This window comes from Blastomyces dermatitidis, assembly GCF_000003525.1.
Source record: "Blastomyces dermatitidis ER-3 genomic scaffold supercont1.11, whole genome shotgun sequence".
Lineage (NCBI taxonomy): Eukaryota > Fungi > Ascomycota > Eurotiomycetes > Onygenales > Ajellomycetaceae > Blastomyces > Blastomyces dermatitidis.
In genome coordinates, this window is record NW_025544784.1 from 18,526 (window position 1) to 32,847 (window position 14,322).

The following is a 14,322-nucleotide window of genomic DNA, read 5'->3' on the forward strand; positions in this document are numbered from 1 at the left end:
AGTTTCAATCTCACTTTTACTTCTGATACTGAGAGATACTTTATTCTCTATATCTATTTAATATTCTGACTATCTATTTTCTTCTTTGAAACATTATCTGCAACATTACTGAATAACAAAGAATTATATTTATAACAAGTATAGAAAGAAGATATCTTTAAGATTGCATTCTTTATATTATTATATACAAATTCAGTAGTTAGAAGATGTTTGAATCAATCATTCTAATAATATGAATATTATACTTAAAGATACTATTTTAGTATCTGATTCTGATACTCAGTCTGATTATTTGTCTGTGAATGAAATATAATACTGAGAAGACACTTTATTATAAGATAATAGTAAAAAGCTGATCAGTATTTGCTGATGAAGAGAGATTCTTAATCTATTATCAATAATTTCAGAGCACTGTGATTATAAATAATGATATCTAAAAACAGATCAGTCAATTCAGAGACTTTAATCTTTTTATAAGTAGAAATATATCTGATTATCTTCATGAAGCAGTTAATAATGATCAAAATTAAGTCATATTCTTTAACTCTTGTTAATTTCAGCAGATCAACTATGAAATTCATTAATAGATTCTATTATAAGCTTTTTGAAATAGACAGTGATACTAACTAACTGTATTACTTATATTATAAGATCTTTATTCTTTGATAGATATTATAAGTCTTAATATACTCTTTGAAATCTGTTCAGAGCTTGTCTTAAATATATTTACATTTTAAAAGCTTCTCAGTCTTCTCTAACTCAAAGTGCTCTATATGAGAATTATTATAATGAATTCTCAATAACTTCTGATACACTGCTCTACTATGAGAAACAAAGACTGAATCATTTAGCAGTAAGAGTTTATATTCTTCTAGTTATCAATGACTTGATTTCTTAGCAGTATTGTCTCACTCAGAGTCTGTCTCTTCTAAGTTTAAACTGAATTCTTTCTTCTTCAACTTCTGAATTCAAGCTGCAGTAGAGATATCCTTCTTCTATAATTTATCAATAAATTTTAAAAGTAGTCAGATTGAAAGATTGTAGACTGTTTCATTCTTTATCAATTCAATGATTGTAAGATGTGATATAAGAAGCTCATAATCTTCAGTGTCAGTTCTCTGCAGAGACTTAGGTTTTCTTTCATCTTCTATACTGAGTCACACAGCTGTCTTTTCAGCACTGTTTTCAAGCTTCAGAGAATCTCAACTCTCTGCAGCCAGCTTCTTCTGCAGTGATGACAGAGGTTCTTTTATAGAATTCTTCTTCACATCAACAATATTATAATCAGACTGTCTAGATAATGTATCAGCAGAGTTAAGCTGATCTGAATAATATTAAATATAGAAATCATACTCTGAAAGCAGCTCTGCTCACCTGGCTTAATATTCTATCAAGCTCTTTGTTGTCAAGAAGTAATGCAGATTTGCATGATCAGTGAGAACTTGCACTGAGTACTTACTATTCTGAAGATAATATTATCAGATCTTAAAGAATTTAATAATTGTTAACATCTTCTGATTATAAGTATCATATCTTCTTTGTATGAGTGATAACTTCTTGAAGAAGAAGATCACTGATCTTTATTTACAGTGTCTTTTAGACTCTGTGAAAAAGCCTTCTTTCACAGATAATTCATTATCTATTTTCTCAGAGATAATTATTCTCTGATTCTTTCAACATTAAAAGATCTTCAGTGTCAACTGTGAAAAGATTTCACAGATCTTATTCTCAGATGCATCAGTCTCATACTGACTGAGTAAGTCAGAGTTAAAGTGATTCAGCATCATGACATCTGTGAAAGCTTGTTTCAATTTCACAAACATCTGCACAGTGTCTTGAGTGAGAATAAACAGTTCTGTTTTTCTGTTTTCTGTCTTTCACACTTCTCTTTAACAGATCTGTAAGAGAGACAGTAATTCATGAAATATGCATAGATGAATCATCTGTAGAAATTCACAAATTCTAGAAATATCTGCATCTCATGGTACATCTGCAGCACTGACTAGTTCTCAATAACAGAGACCTGACTTCCCCCTCACCGAAATGCCATTCATCTTAACAATATAATCTAAGAAAACAATCTCCTGCATGTAGAATGAGCATTTTTCAGTGTTTATATAGAGTTAATACTGTCTCAAGTGACTCAACACTTCTTGAACATGAATATCATGTTCTTTCTTCATTTTTGAGAAGATTAGAATGTTATCTAAGTATACTATGCAGTAGATGTTGACAAGGCCCTGCAGTGTCTTATTTATATAGGTCTGAAAGATGACTGAAGCATTATAAAGATTAAAAGATAAAACAAGATATTTAAAATTACTGTACTTGATATAAAAAGCTGTTTTTCAAACATTATCTTTATTAACTCTGATTCTATGATAGATATTCTGTATATCAATCTTCAAGAACATCTTTGCTTCAGATAATCAATCAATCATCTTGTCAATTAACAGTAATGAATAGTAATTCTTAACTGTCATCTTATTAAGGTCTCTATAGTCTATGTATAGACATAGTCTATCATTCTTCTTGAGCACAAAGAGTATAGACACCTCTGTCAGACTCTTTGATGAATATATTCAGTTCTTTAATTGCACTTCTTCAAGATATTTGTGCAGAACATTCAATTTCTTTATAAATAAGTTGTAAAGAGACTCATACAGTGCTGTTGCACTGTCTTCAAGACAAATCTTATGTTATATCTTGATATCAGGAAACTTCACTGCTTTTCTTTTTAAAAAGATATTCTTAAAATCTGTAAAGAGATGTTGTATACATTCATCTTCAATGACAGATACTGCTGCTAATCTGACAGTGAGAATAATAGTGTCTTTATCTGTCTTTAAGTCTTAATCATCTGCTACACAGTATATTGACTTAATCTTTTTCTCAAGATTTTTTCAATGAAACTCTTCAGATTTCTCTATCACTGTCTCTTCATCAGTGAGATGATACTGTCACATCTGAGTGACTCAGTCAATGAGAGAATTGTTTTCTCTCAATCACAGAAGATCTAGAATGATATTCTTATCTATAATATTAACTGTATAAAGAAGCAGACTGCTCTTCTTGAAGATTTCTTCTGAGTCTGTGATCACACACTTCACTTGAATTATGTCAAAACAGTGATATTTCATTTCATCAGTAAATTTCATATGATCTGACAGATCTATCTTCTTTCAACTCTTTATTAAAGAAAAGAAATAGAATATGAAGTTGATATTCATCTTGAAGTTGAGTAGATATCTCACTGATATCTCCTTATTCAGAGTATACATTGTGATTGTAACATGAACTCAGAGATATAAGAATTATCAATTCTTTTCTTTCTCTTCTTTATCTTTCATAGATATATTTATCAGAAGAGAAGTTAACTTTGAGAAGATATTTTCTCAGTTTCTTCTCTTCTTCAGCTTCTTATAATCACTGACATAGTAATCATCAGCTTCACAGTTAAAACAGAGATTCTTATCAAATCTTTTTTAATATTTCTTTACAGTGAGTGAAGAATCAGAATACTTGAAATTCTTCTTTACTTTCTTTACACTGAAGTCATCATAACACTGTTTAGATCTTATTATTAATTACTTAGAAGAGATCTTATTAATCTTTTTCTCAGAGAATTGATTATTTAAATAGATCTGAGAAGTCAGATTGACAAGCTCAGTGTAATTAATTGATAAACTCTGATATTATGATATTATTATCTGCATCTTATGAGTCAGCTTTATAAGATAAAGCTGTGTTTTTAATTGATCTAAATTATCAGTTAATTTCTCTCAATATTCTTTAAATCTTATATTGAAATTAGAAGAATTCTCATTATCTCATTGATATAATAAGTTGAACTGCTGCACTGCTATGAAGCTGCAGTTGTAATAATCTTCAATTTAATTCAGTAGAAAGTTCTTGAATTCATCTCAAGTTATAACAGTACTGATACACTCAAGCTCTCTCTTCTTAATGACTCAAGTAGTCACAGAGATGCCTTCAAGAAGGTTGACAGTGTATATTACTTATATCTCATCAGTATTATACTGGCTTGAATTAAGGCAGAATTTCCATTCAAGAGTATGAATAAAGCTGTGAAATTCAGATAAGATGTTTCTCTTATATCTTGATAAATCTCTAATCTTAATCTCTCTATCTTCATAATAGATGTAGGTGTGTAGAAACTGTGATGATAGTAGAGTGATTGAAGAGCTCATGCTAAAATATGCAGCAGGTTCAGAAATCTTGAATTTCTACTGAGATAGAGATGTACACACTCTAGAGAATGATGTAGTGTTTTCTTCAGAGAATGAGATTAGATCAGTCTCAGTGCAGGTGTATAAAATTATATCAGTCTGTTAGAGCTTAACTGATTTAAACATGTAATTAGATTAAGTGATTCAAATTATAATATAATAGAACTGAAGCAGTGACTAGTCAGCAGTATTATATAGAGATAGTTGTTTGAGAAGTTATATAAGTGAGCTTGACTATCTTACTTAAATAGCAAGCTTATAGACTACAGAGTTATTGCAAGAATATCACAGATATGATACTTAGTATACTAAGAAGATTATATAAGACATGCAGTAACTCTTGTATATATTTCAGTAAAAGAAAAATGAATTACTGACTTCTTTGATAAGAAGTCAGTATCTAGCTATTCTGTATAGATAATGAGCAGATACTCTTCACTCATTTCATGAGTGAGAATAGCTGAAGTGATATCTCAGTGACATCTCATTATCAAGAAAGAGTAATCTGCTGATCTTGTATAGAAGTGAGATTCTCATATTCATCAATCAAATCTTTCTATGATATATCTGAATGATATCATAGAGTGGTTGAAAACTAGTTCAGACAGAATGAAATCATTCACATGAAAGTGATGAGTCATGTGAAACCGCAACAGGGCCTTGACGCGGCCGGGAGCGTGACACTTATTATCAATTTGACTGATTTCATTACACAGTTTTAACATTAGATAGTAGTCTCATACTGTCTCAGTGAGACTTACTGTCTACTCTTATCACATTTTTCAAATGAAATCATGATTTTCACTTCTCAATTTAAATTATTTTTATTGCTTTAAATGACTTTAAATCTCATTTAAGTGTTATCAAAAAGTGTTACTTTTTAAAAAATTAAAAATAGTTTAAAAAAAACCTTAAAATGTCTAAAAATAATAACTTTATGCTAAGAATGAGACTAAATGAGATTAAATGAGATCACTTTCTCATTTTTTTCAAGTCATGATTTCATTTTAAGATCTGATATATAGTCACTTTACATGTTTTTTTAATAGCCAGTCTCAGCAGAATTCATGTCAAGAAATGTATAAGATCAGATCAAATGAAATTAAATATGAAATTTATAATTTTAGTAGTCAGTATAGTTATAACTGTTCAGTGAACAAAGTATCTATACTAATAATACAGCTGCTTTTTACAAAGTATAGATGAAAATAATCAGATATTCAGTAAATTAAGCAGCTATACTTATATCTCTTATCAAGATTTTATAAATACGTAGTATTTAACTTTAATAATGTATAATAATATAGAATAGCACTTTTAAAGATAATATAGTATAAAATAGTATTCATAGTTAGACTGACTATATAATTATATTTAAAACCAGAATCAGATTTTTTAATAGTCTTATTATCAATTCAACTAATCTTATTACACAGTTTTAATATTAAATAGTAGTTTTATACTATCTTAGTAAGACTTACTATCTACTCTTATTACATTTTTTAAATAAGATTATAATTTTCACTTCTTAATTTAAATTATTTTTATTACTTTAAATGACTTTAAATCTCAGTATTATTAAAAAGTGTTACTTTTTAAAAGATTAAAAATAGTTTAAAAAAACCTTAAAATGTTTAAAAATAGTAACATTATACTAAGAATGAAACTAAATAAGGTTAAATAAGATCACTTTCTTATTTTTTTCAAGTTATGATTTCATTTTAAAATCTGATATATAGTTACTTTACATGTTTTTTTAATAACTAGTCTCAGTGAGATTTATATCAAGAAATGTATGAAACTAGATTAAATAAAACTAAATGTAAAATTAATAGTTCTAGCAGTCAGTATATTTATAGTAATAATAGTTAATTAATATTAATTAAAAAGAATCTTATAAAAACATATTCTTTTTAAACTAACTTTAAATTTCATTTAAAAAGAACATGTTTTTATTCAGAGTTAGTTTAAAAAGAATATATTTTTATAAGCTTTCTTTCTTCATCTCAGAGTAGTGAGTAAGATAAAATGATATAATAACACAATACTAACTTACTACTAATAATTGATAAATACACTATTTTTAATGAGATTCACTATTATATTTAAAAAGTATGACTTAGAGCCTGTTCAGTGCAGCTGTATATACTCATTCTTTTTATACAGATCTTCACTTTTTTTTAAAAAGTATAACCTTAATATTATAACTGTTTAGTGAACAGAGTGTCTGTACTAATAATACTGTATTATTAATACAGCTGCTTTTTACAAAGTATAAATGAAAATGATTAGATATTCAGTGAATTGAGCAGCTATACTTACATCTCTTATCAAGATCTTATGAATAAGCAGTATTTAACTTCAACAGTGTATGATAATGTAGAATAGTACTTTTAGAGGTAATATAGTGTAGAATAGTGTAGAATAGTGTTCATAGTGAAGATAGTTAACTAATATTGATTAGAAGAAAGCTCATAAAAATGCATTCTTTTTGAACTGACTCTGGACAAAAACATGTTCTTTTTGAACAGAGTCCAGAGTCAGTTCAAAAAGAATGCATTTTTGTGAGCTTCCTTTCTTCATCTCAGAGCAGTGGGCAAGGTGGAATAGTGTGATGGCACAACACCAGCTTGCTACTAATAATTGGTAAATACACTATTTTTAATGAGATCCACTATTGTGTTCAAAAAGTACGGACACACCGAACAGGCCCTAACTTACATACATCTTAAATTCACACAGTAAGTGGCAAATGAGCCGAATTCCGGTGGGCACAGCTCATATGATCTCGCTAGTAGCCTTCTATGAATAGTGTTGTTTGGTTGGTTTTCCTGTCCCTTGGCCATCTGAATCCTTTCCTACTTTACAAGAGGGATCCTGTTCAAGGTGAGCGCCAGAGGGGCGTAGCAGGGCTAAAATTCTCAGCGCATGCCGGCCTCTCAAACGTATATCATTCAGGTCCGATCCGTCGTATCCACACAGTATCAGGCCTTGCCTAGATAGGTGTATCAGTCCGTAGACCCGGATCCTGAGGCCGACTCTTGTTTTTGGAGCTGGAGTTTGACCCAGCTCATCCCACGCTTTGTTTGGGTTTGCATTGTTCAGATCTCGGGCTAAAACTCCATGGTCAACCTCAACGATCAGGGGCTACAGATCCTTCGGGCATGCTTGTTCAATACACGCGAAAGGCCGACCAATTGTTCCTTGATCCTGCCCGGTGGGAGCTTCGTATTTCCTTGGAAGCTGGCGCCAGGGCAAGAAAAAAAACGAAAATTGTTATCAGGCTTCTCGATAAGCCGAGGGTTTCAGAGAGAATATGGCACCTTAGTGTGCCTGCAAACAATGGCCCTGGTATGAAATGGAGCCATGCCTTCTTCTCAGACATATGGATGCGCAGTACTTAACCTGTGCGTCGTTCATTGGTGATTATTTGGACATTCAGCTTCTCTAGCAGCGAAATATCGTGGATCGGTTCTCATTCTTTTTTATCTTCTTCCTTCCATGTCACTTTTCATTTTACCTTGTCGTCTACTTTCATACCATCCTTCTATCAATTTCCACCTAGACTATATTTCGTTTCCTATAACTGCGAGGAAATGGTAGGACTTTAAGGTTCTGCACTCAAGTGGTTCGGATACATACCTTGGGATTGCCAAGTTCATTCAGGAGTGGGCAGAATTTGAGTGTGAGCATATCATGGCTTTGTTAAGCCCGGACCTGATACTTGCGAAATGGCCGCTCGCAGAGGACTTCATTCATAACTTGAGTTTCTTGCAGTTAGCATGCTTGGTTAATACGGCCGGTGTCGTCCTGCTGTCGATCTACTGCTGGTTTTCCGCTGCCAAATACACTGGCATTCCTCGTGTCCGCGATGGTATGAAGAGCCGATTTAGCCTTAAAACTCGCCTGGAATATTATACAAACTGTGAAGGGTTGTATAAAGAGGCGTACGAGACTGTGAGTATGAGCAAGATAGTATACAACTTCTTTCAACTATCGCAAACGGTCTATTCTATTTGACCTCCCCACTTGTCCTCTGTTTTCTTCTATGTCAACTAACAACACGCATTAACAGTACCTGAAAAAGGGCCAGCCATGCCTCGTTCCCGGCCTCGGATTGCGGTCTGAAATCCTCCTACCAAAGAGCACCTTGCGGTGGCTAGTCACACAATCGGACAACATCCTTAGCATGCGGGAGGCATTCCGCGAGTTGGATCAGATCGACTGGGCAGCCGACCACCACAAGTATGTCACGGATGCATGGCTGACTCCGATTCTCAATCGAGATGTGAATCGCAACCTTGACAGGTATCTGCCACCCTTGGGTAAGGAAGTGCAAAATGCGGTTGAGAGGCGGATTCCGAACAAGGGTGAATGGGCAGAGATTCCGCTTTGGGATACAATGAAGCTGGTGATTGCGCAGATCTCGAGCCAGTTTACGGTTGGGGAGCCGCTTTGTAAGTGTCTACACTTTTCATTGGAGTATTTTTTAAAGAGGATTTTTGCTTGCGATCATATCTATTTATCGTTTAAAGGAGCTATATATTGACAGGAAAGCATAGGTAGGGATGAAGAATATATTCGCGCCTCCTCTAGCTTCGTGGATACCTTCGTCACCAACGCCGGCTTGGTCCCCTTTGTACCGGTACCGCTCCGCCCTATTCTGTGCCCGATACTGTACCTCCCGCTCCGTTTTAAAACCTGGAAACTAGAAAGAATTTTGAAGCCATTGATAAAGCAGCGCTTGGAACGCCTTTTGACGCATCAGCAGCCTTCAAAGGGCAAAAATGAACATCTTCACGATATCACCAGCTGTAAAGATACACCTGATGACTTGCTCCAGCTAATGCTCTGTTTCGCTCAAAATGAGCGCTCTAGGGAGGAGTTTCACAACCTTCATAGCCTTGCCTACCGTATCTGCCTCAATAACCTAGGCTCTTTCCATCAATCCTCTGCGGCTGTGACAAATATGATCTTCAACATCATCGCATCCGACAAGGAATTTAACACCATAGCTTTACTCCGGGAGGAGATCGGATCAGTGCTTCCAAGCGAATGCTATACCATCCCGCCCTCCACCACCCAACCGGTGCAAAACAACAAGAAAAAATATGGCTGGACAAAGGCTTCCGTCGCCAAACTAGTGTTGATGGACAGCGTAATGCGCGAAACGACAAGAGTGCACAGTTTCGTCCATCGTGCCGTCGCGCGCTCTGTGGTTGCTGACAATGTCCATTCCCCCGTCATTGAGGGTGAAGCTGATAGTAATGAACCCACGACGACCAGCGCCCCCCTCCCCAAGGGAGCCATGGTCTCCATCCTCTCCCGCGGTGCTTACTTCGACCCAGACGTCTTCGATGATCCCATGAAATTTAACCCCTGGCGCTTTGCAGAGCGGAGAGAAAGACATGCTAAAGTCGTTGGGGGGCGCGGCAGTGACCAGCATGCTAGTGACAGGATTATCGCGGCTAACGACACACGTACAACGACCGCAGCAGCAGCGGGAGCAATAGAAACTTTCACTGTGACATCGGCCAACAACCTCGTTTTTGGCCATGGCCGCCACGCATGTCCCGGCCGCTTCATCGCAGAGGCTGAGATCAAAATGCTCTTGGTGACCTTGCTCATGAACTATGATGTAGGCCTTTTGCCGGTACCAGGAGCTGATGGGAAGGGGGAGGTTGCGGTGCGCCCTGAGAGCCCGTGGATTTTGGAGGTTGTCGTGCCGCCAATAAAGGGGAAGATTATGGCGAAGAGAAGGGGCGGGTGAAAAGGGATAGATGAACGGCTATTTTGTTGGACATGGACGACGTCGTTGACCGAATTAGATAATGTATTTGGAGGGCTGTGCTGTGGGAGAGAGAAGTTAAGGTTGACCGCATCTTTCCGCCCTCAATGTCCTCCCTCTGTCCTCTGTTTTCTCCTTGGTTTGTCCGACTAGAAAGGACAACATAGTTGTCAGCTGGAAAAGGAAAAAGGAAAAAATATCTGAATTTTCGCATCCCTATGATAACCGCTATGGAATCTGTGCACAGCAATTCTGACTACAAAAGAGAGCTCAGTGTAGTAAAACCATAGGGAGTACGAGGATAATAGTAACAGCAATACTAATGATCAAGAACTCTTCCACACGCGCCAAAAAGAAAAAAAATAAAAATAAAAAAAATAAAAAATAAAGAAAGGAAAAAAAAAAAGGTAAAGCCTCCCCGTTTACCCCAATAGAATCAAGAGATGCAGAGATAAATCAAAAAACGCCGCGGCAGACAGTAGATGGGAATCACCCTGATAAGAAGATCAAATATTTTACATCCAAATCGGACCTCCATCCAACGCGTTTTTCTCAAGAAAAAGAATAAAAGAAAGCCAGAACGAGGAACACCATGTTTAGTTAACCACCTTGCCCAACCTTCAGCCTGCCCACTCCATCCTCTATTCTATTAACAGATTCCGCGCCGCCAGTGGTATCATGCGCACACGTAGCTGTCGTTTCCAGCAAGGAAGCCGCCACCGCTCGCCGCTCATGGTCGCTCCTCAGCCCGTTGCATTTCTCAGTAGAGTCAATATTATCATTGTTATGTGCGATTGTGTTCCCGGTAGTAGGAGCTGCATCGCCCGGAGGTTTCCCATCGACTATCTGCTGGGAGCTTTTGCCTCGCCATCGTCGGGTCTTTGGTGGTTCTGGCTTTTGGGACGGCGTGATGTGGCCATTCGAAGGAGATGTCGCCGGGCTTACCGGGGAGGGTGGCAAATGGGTTGAGCAAGGTGACTGGAAAGCTGGATTCAGCTTTTCACTGTTGTATGGATTGTGATGAAGCGGTGGTGGAGGTGGTTGGCGATGGCGGTGAGGTATGGAGTGCGGGCTGCCGTGGCATTTTGGAGGGACGGAGTGCGAGGATCTGCGTGGTGGCGGGAGAGCTGGGGCATGGGAGGTCGTGGGGGGATTTGGGGTCCGCGCTTTGGGGACGACTATTGTCGGAACTAGAAGCTCGTCTGCGGCTGTTCGGGTTGATGACATGTCGCCCGATGTACGTACTGAATCGGTTGGTGTGGTCGGCGGGGGTGCGGAGCCGGAACTGCCGGAACTCTTGCGACTATCTGGGGAATTTCGCCCAAGCGCAGCAAGTTGCGCTCCATCGGCTGTCTTTTGTCCTGAAGACTCGTCTCCTTCCTGCTGCTCACGACGTCCGCGCCAACGTCTTGCCTTGGGTGGCTGTGGCTTTTGTTTCGGGGGTGGAGGTGCTGGTGGAGCCTTCGGAGCGGCATTGCGACTTGGGACCATGACACCAGGCTTCTCTTTGTGGGCAGCAACCTCGACAACGCTGGCTTCTGAGGAACGAGCTATTTCGAGGTTCATACCAAGTTCCTTGGCCGGTTTTAGAGTTATCGGCGATGATTTTACTCGGGAGGAACGGCACCTGGAAAGCCTATGCGGAGAACTTGGCTCTGGCGAGGTGGACGAAGTAGTGGTGGGCGAACCTGTTTCTTCTATATATTTACCCATAGAGGCTTCCGCAATACTTTCTGGTTTTGGTTTCTGCTCTGGGACCTCATGCTCGGCAAGCCAGTCTACTTGCCCACATCGCAATACCAATCGTTTCGTCGTTTCATCAACGTCATCGAAATGAAGGATCCTTTCACATTCCTCTGAATCAAAAGAAAATTCGCCTCTGACAAGAATTCCCAGGAGTTTTCTCAGCTCCTCTCGCTTATAGTGAGGTGGGTACCTGAGTTGGGTATGAGCCAATAATGGATACAGAACGCGTAAGTATGTATGGCGAAGGGCGGCAGCTTCTTCTGGAAGATCCAAGAGGTTACGAATTAAAATATCAACGAGCACTCGAAGGTCATTAGTGTAAAAATACTCATAAGTCGGCGGTGTCGTAAAGAGAAGGTAAAGCAATTTTAATGTAAGTAGTTGGAGAGAAGTTTCAGCTAAGGGGTCGTCGTTAGACGGAAGAGCGACCGAAACAATGAGTTCTCATTTAACGTACTTTCGCGATTAAGGAGAAGAATTATGTTTTCTCCGAATGTTTTAAAAGTAGAACCGAACATCGAAAGGACCTTGATGACCTTATTGGTGAGAGGGGCTGATGAGGATCGTTCGGGTAACGGGTCATGAGCTGAGACCATGAATTGCTCATTGAGAACCAACTACAAATAGGGAGTATACTTTAGAAAACACGAACAAGCTTAACTCAAATGAAACTGGGGGAAAGAGATCTTACCAGAACTCTAATCACAGGATAATGGTACGGATCGTCGATGTCACCTGAAAGCTCTTCGATAATTTCAAATAAATGCTTCACAAAATCATCATCCACGAGGACTGTTTCAAAAATAAGCCGAACCGCACGATTATCCACGGGGGCTCGATTGGAGAGAAGGGTGATGTCCAGAGACGGAGATTGTGGATCTGGGCATATCTCCGACTCCCTATCATCCAGAAGCCATACAAAAAGAGCTCACTCACCTAAATCGCCAATTTTAATCCTTTGAATCCTACACATTTCATACATTAAGTTCATTAATAAACGGTGGAGTCCAGCTGCACCGTCGCCATCCAACCGCTCCTGAGACTGAATAAGCTCTAGTAGGCGGACAAATGCCCCCTCTTTATTCATCATCTCAAACGTGTGCTCATTTTGTCGCCCATCAAAGAGGAGGAACGAGACTGTCACGTAGAGAATGTCTGGGGCATCGTCCTGAAAAGAAAGGGAAAAATGACAAGATCCGTCAGAAACAACCATGCCAGCCGGTCAAAAAGGAAAACGACAGAAGAGAAGCCAGTTCGTACCTGTAGCAAGGAGTATATGATCTGCCTCCGTATATAATCCGCATTTGCGACGAAAAGCTCCGAGGCAAGCAACCTCTCTAAGCAGTGGGAGATTTCATTTTCAGAAGAAACGAGAGTGTCTGCTCAAGACCAAACACACATCAGCCTCTGTCGATATGCCGCACATCGACCATCCATATTGCAGAAAGTATAATAGACCTTTCGCTACTTTCCTCTTAAAGTGTACAAGAAACCTTCCCTCCTGCGAGGAATATAATACGAAGGAACCGCAAAACACACCTTTGTACTTCGTCGTTAATTCCAAATAAGCCCGGAGCACATTATCGATGGCGGCGTGAGTGTCACATGGCATATGGAAAATGGCATCGAATTCTAAAACGCAAAAGAAGAGAATAGGACAAGTTAGTTTTGCTCGGACTAAACAATAGAGCTTCAACTAGATTTTAAGTATATGAGCCGCAGCCCCATCCACTCACCCCCCCCCCCGGCAACTCAAGCTCGGAACAAAGGAAGACAACAAAGCAGATATATATCGAGGGTCAAGCAAAACCCCAACCGCTTATGCCAGTGTAGATAATGTCCGTTCGCGGCCCCAACGCCGCGCTCACATGCGGGCAAAAAGCCAAGAGAGGAGGGAGGATAAATGAACAGCTTTGCGCCGAAACTCACCATCCCAGAGTGCGTTCGCACCCTCCAAAGTATTGTGCGGCGCTTCGAGTTCCATCCTCAGGCTCTGTCATTGCTTTCGCGGGCAGCGGGTAGAACCGTATATATTGTAATTGCGTTTCACTCGACTAAAGCAACGGGTATAGCTTCGCTGATCCTCCCTGTCCTTGTTCGACGATTGCTTGCTCGCGCTAGAGCTCAAAATGGAGCTCGGGCGCAGGGAGGAGGGGGACTTGGGGTGAGGAAAGCAAAAAGGAAAGCAGACAAAGGAAAATATAGCTCGGATGCGAAAAGAGTGACTGGACTGGATAAGCGATGAGTGTGTATATTGGGACGGCGGGTTGAAGAATGATAAGGCGTTTTTTGAGAGGGGGCGAGGTAAGTTCTCTGAGTCTGGAGTGTCGGAAAAATTCCGTGACGGGTTGGTACGGTTGATGCATTACCTTGTTTCGTCGGGCAGAGCCAACTTCCTGCCACATTGGCCGTATTGTATGGTACGGGCTTGAAATTTATATGCATAATACGGTACCGATAGGGCTAAGACCTGGTAGAGGCGGTAATCCGTACTGAAGGGTCGATGATGACATCATTGCAAGGATTAGCGATGGAGAT

At 38.7% G+C, this 14,322-nt stretch overlaps 2 protein-coding genes across 5 annotated transcripts; one reads left to right on the top strand and one right to left on the bottom strand.

The window, feature by feature from the left end:
• The first annotated feature begins 6,996 nt into the window (after positions 1-6,996).
• Positions 6,997-13,108, top strand: BDCG_08326. 2 transcript variants are annotated; one of them, XM_045424106.1, is made up of 4 exons: positions 6,997-7,935; positions 8,028-8,207; positions 8,326-8,707; positions 8,813-11,072. In XM_045424106.1, the coding sequence occupies exons 2-4, from the start codon at positions 8,127-8,129 to the stop codon at positions 10,018-10,020; spliced, it is 1,671 nt and encodes a 556-aa protein (XP_045282505.1). In that variant the 5' UTR covers positions 6,997-7,935; positions 8,028-8,126; the 3' UTR covers positions 10,021-11,072. The 2 variants fall into 2 exon arrangements, with proteins under 2 accessions (XP_045282505.1, XP_045272893.1); XM_045424105.1 differs by having other exon boundaries at positions 6,997-8,207; positions 8,813-13,108.
• Positions 8,562-14,147, bottom strand: BDCG_08327. Of its 3 annotated transcripts, none has more exons than XM_045424108.1 (7): positions 13,714-14,147; positions 13,324-13,416; positions 13,045-13,163; positions 12,721-12,952; positions 12,476-12,576; positions 12,242-12,401; positions 8,562-12,182 (listed from the first exon to the last, which is right to left on the bottom strand). In XM_045424108.1, the coding sequence occupies exons 1-7, from the start codon at positions 13,766-13,768 to the stop codon at positions 10,639-10,641; spliced, it is 2,304 nt and encodes a 767-aa protein (XP_045282507.1). In that variant the 5' UTR covers positions 13,769-14,147; the 3' UTR covers positions 8,562-10,638. The 3 variants fall into 3 exon arrangements, with proteins under 3 accessions (XP_045282507.1, XP_045282508.1, XP_045282506.1); XM_045424107.1 differs by having other exon boundaries at positions 8,728-12,182; positions 13,243-13,416; XM_045424109.1 differs by having other exon boundaries at positions 8,745-12,086; positions 13,714-14,088.
• Positions 14,148-14,322: the final 175 nt, after the last annotated feature.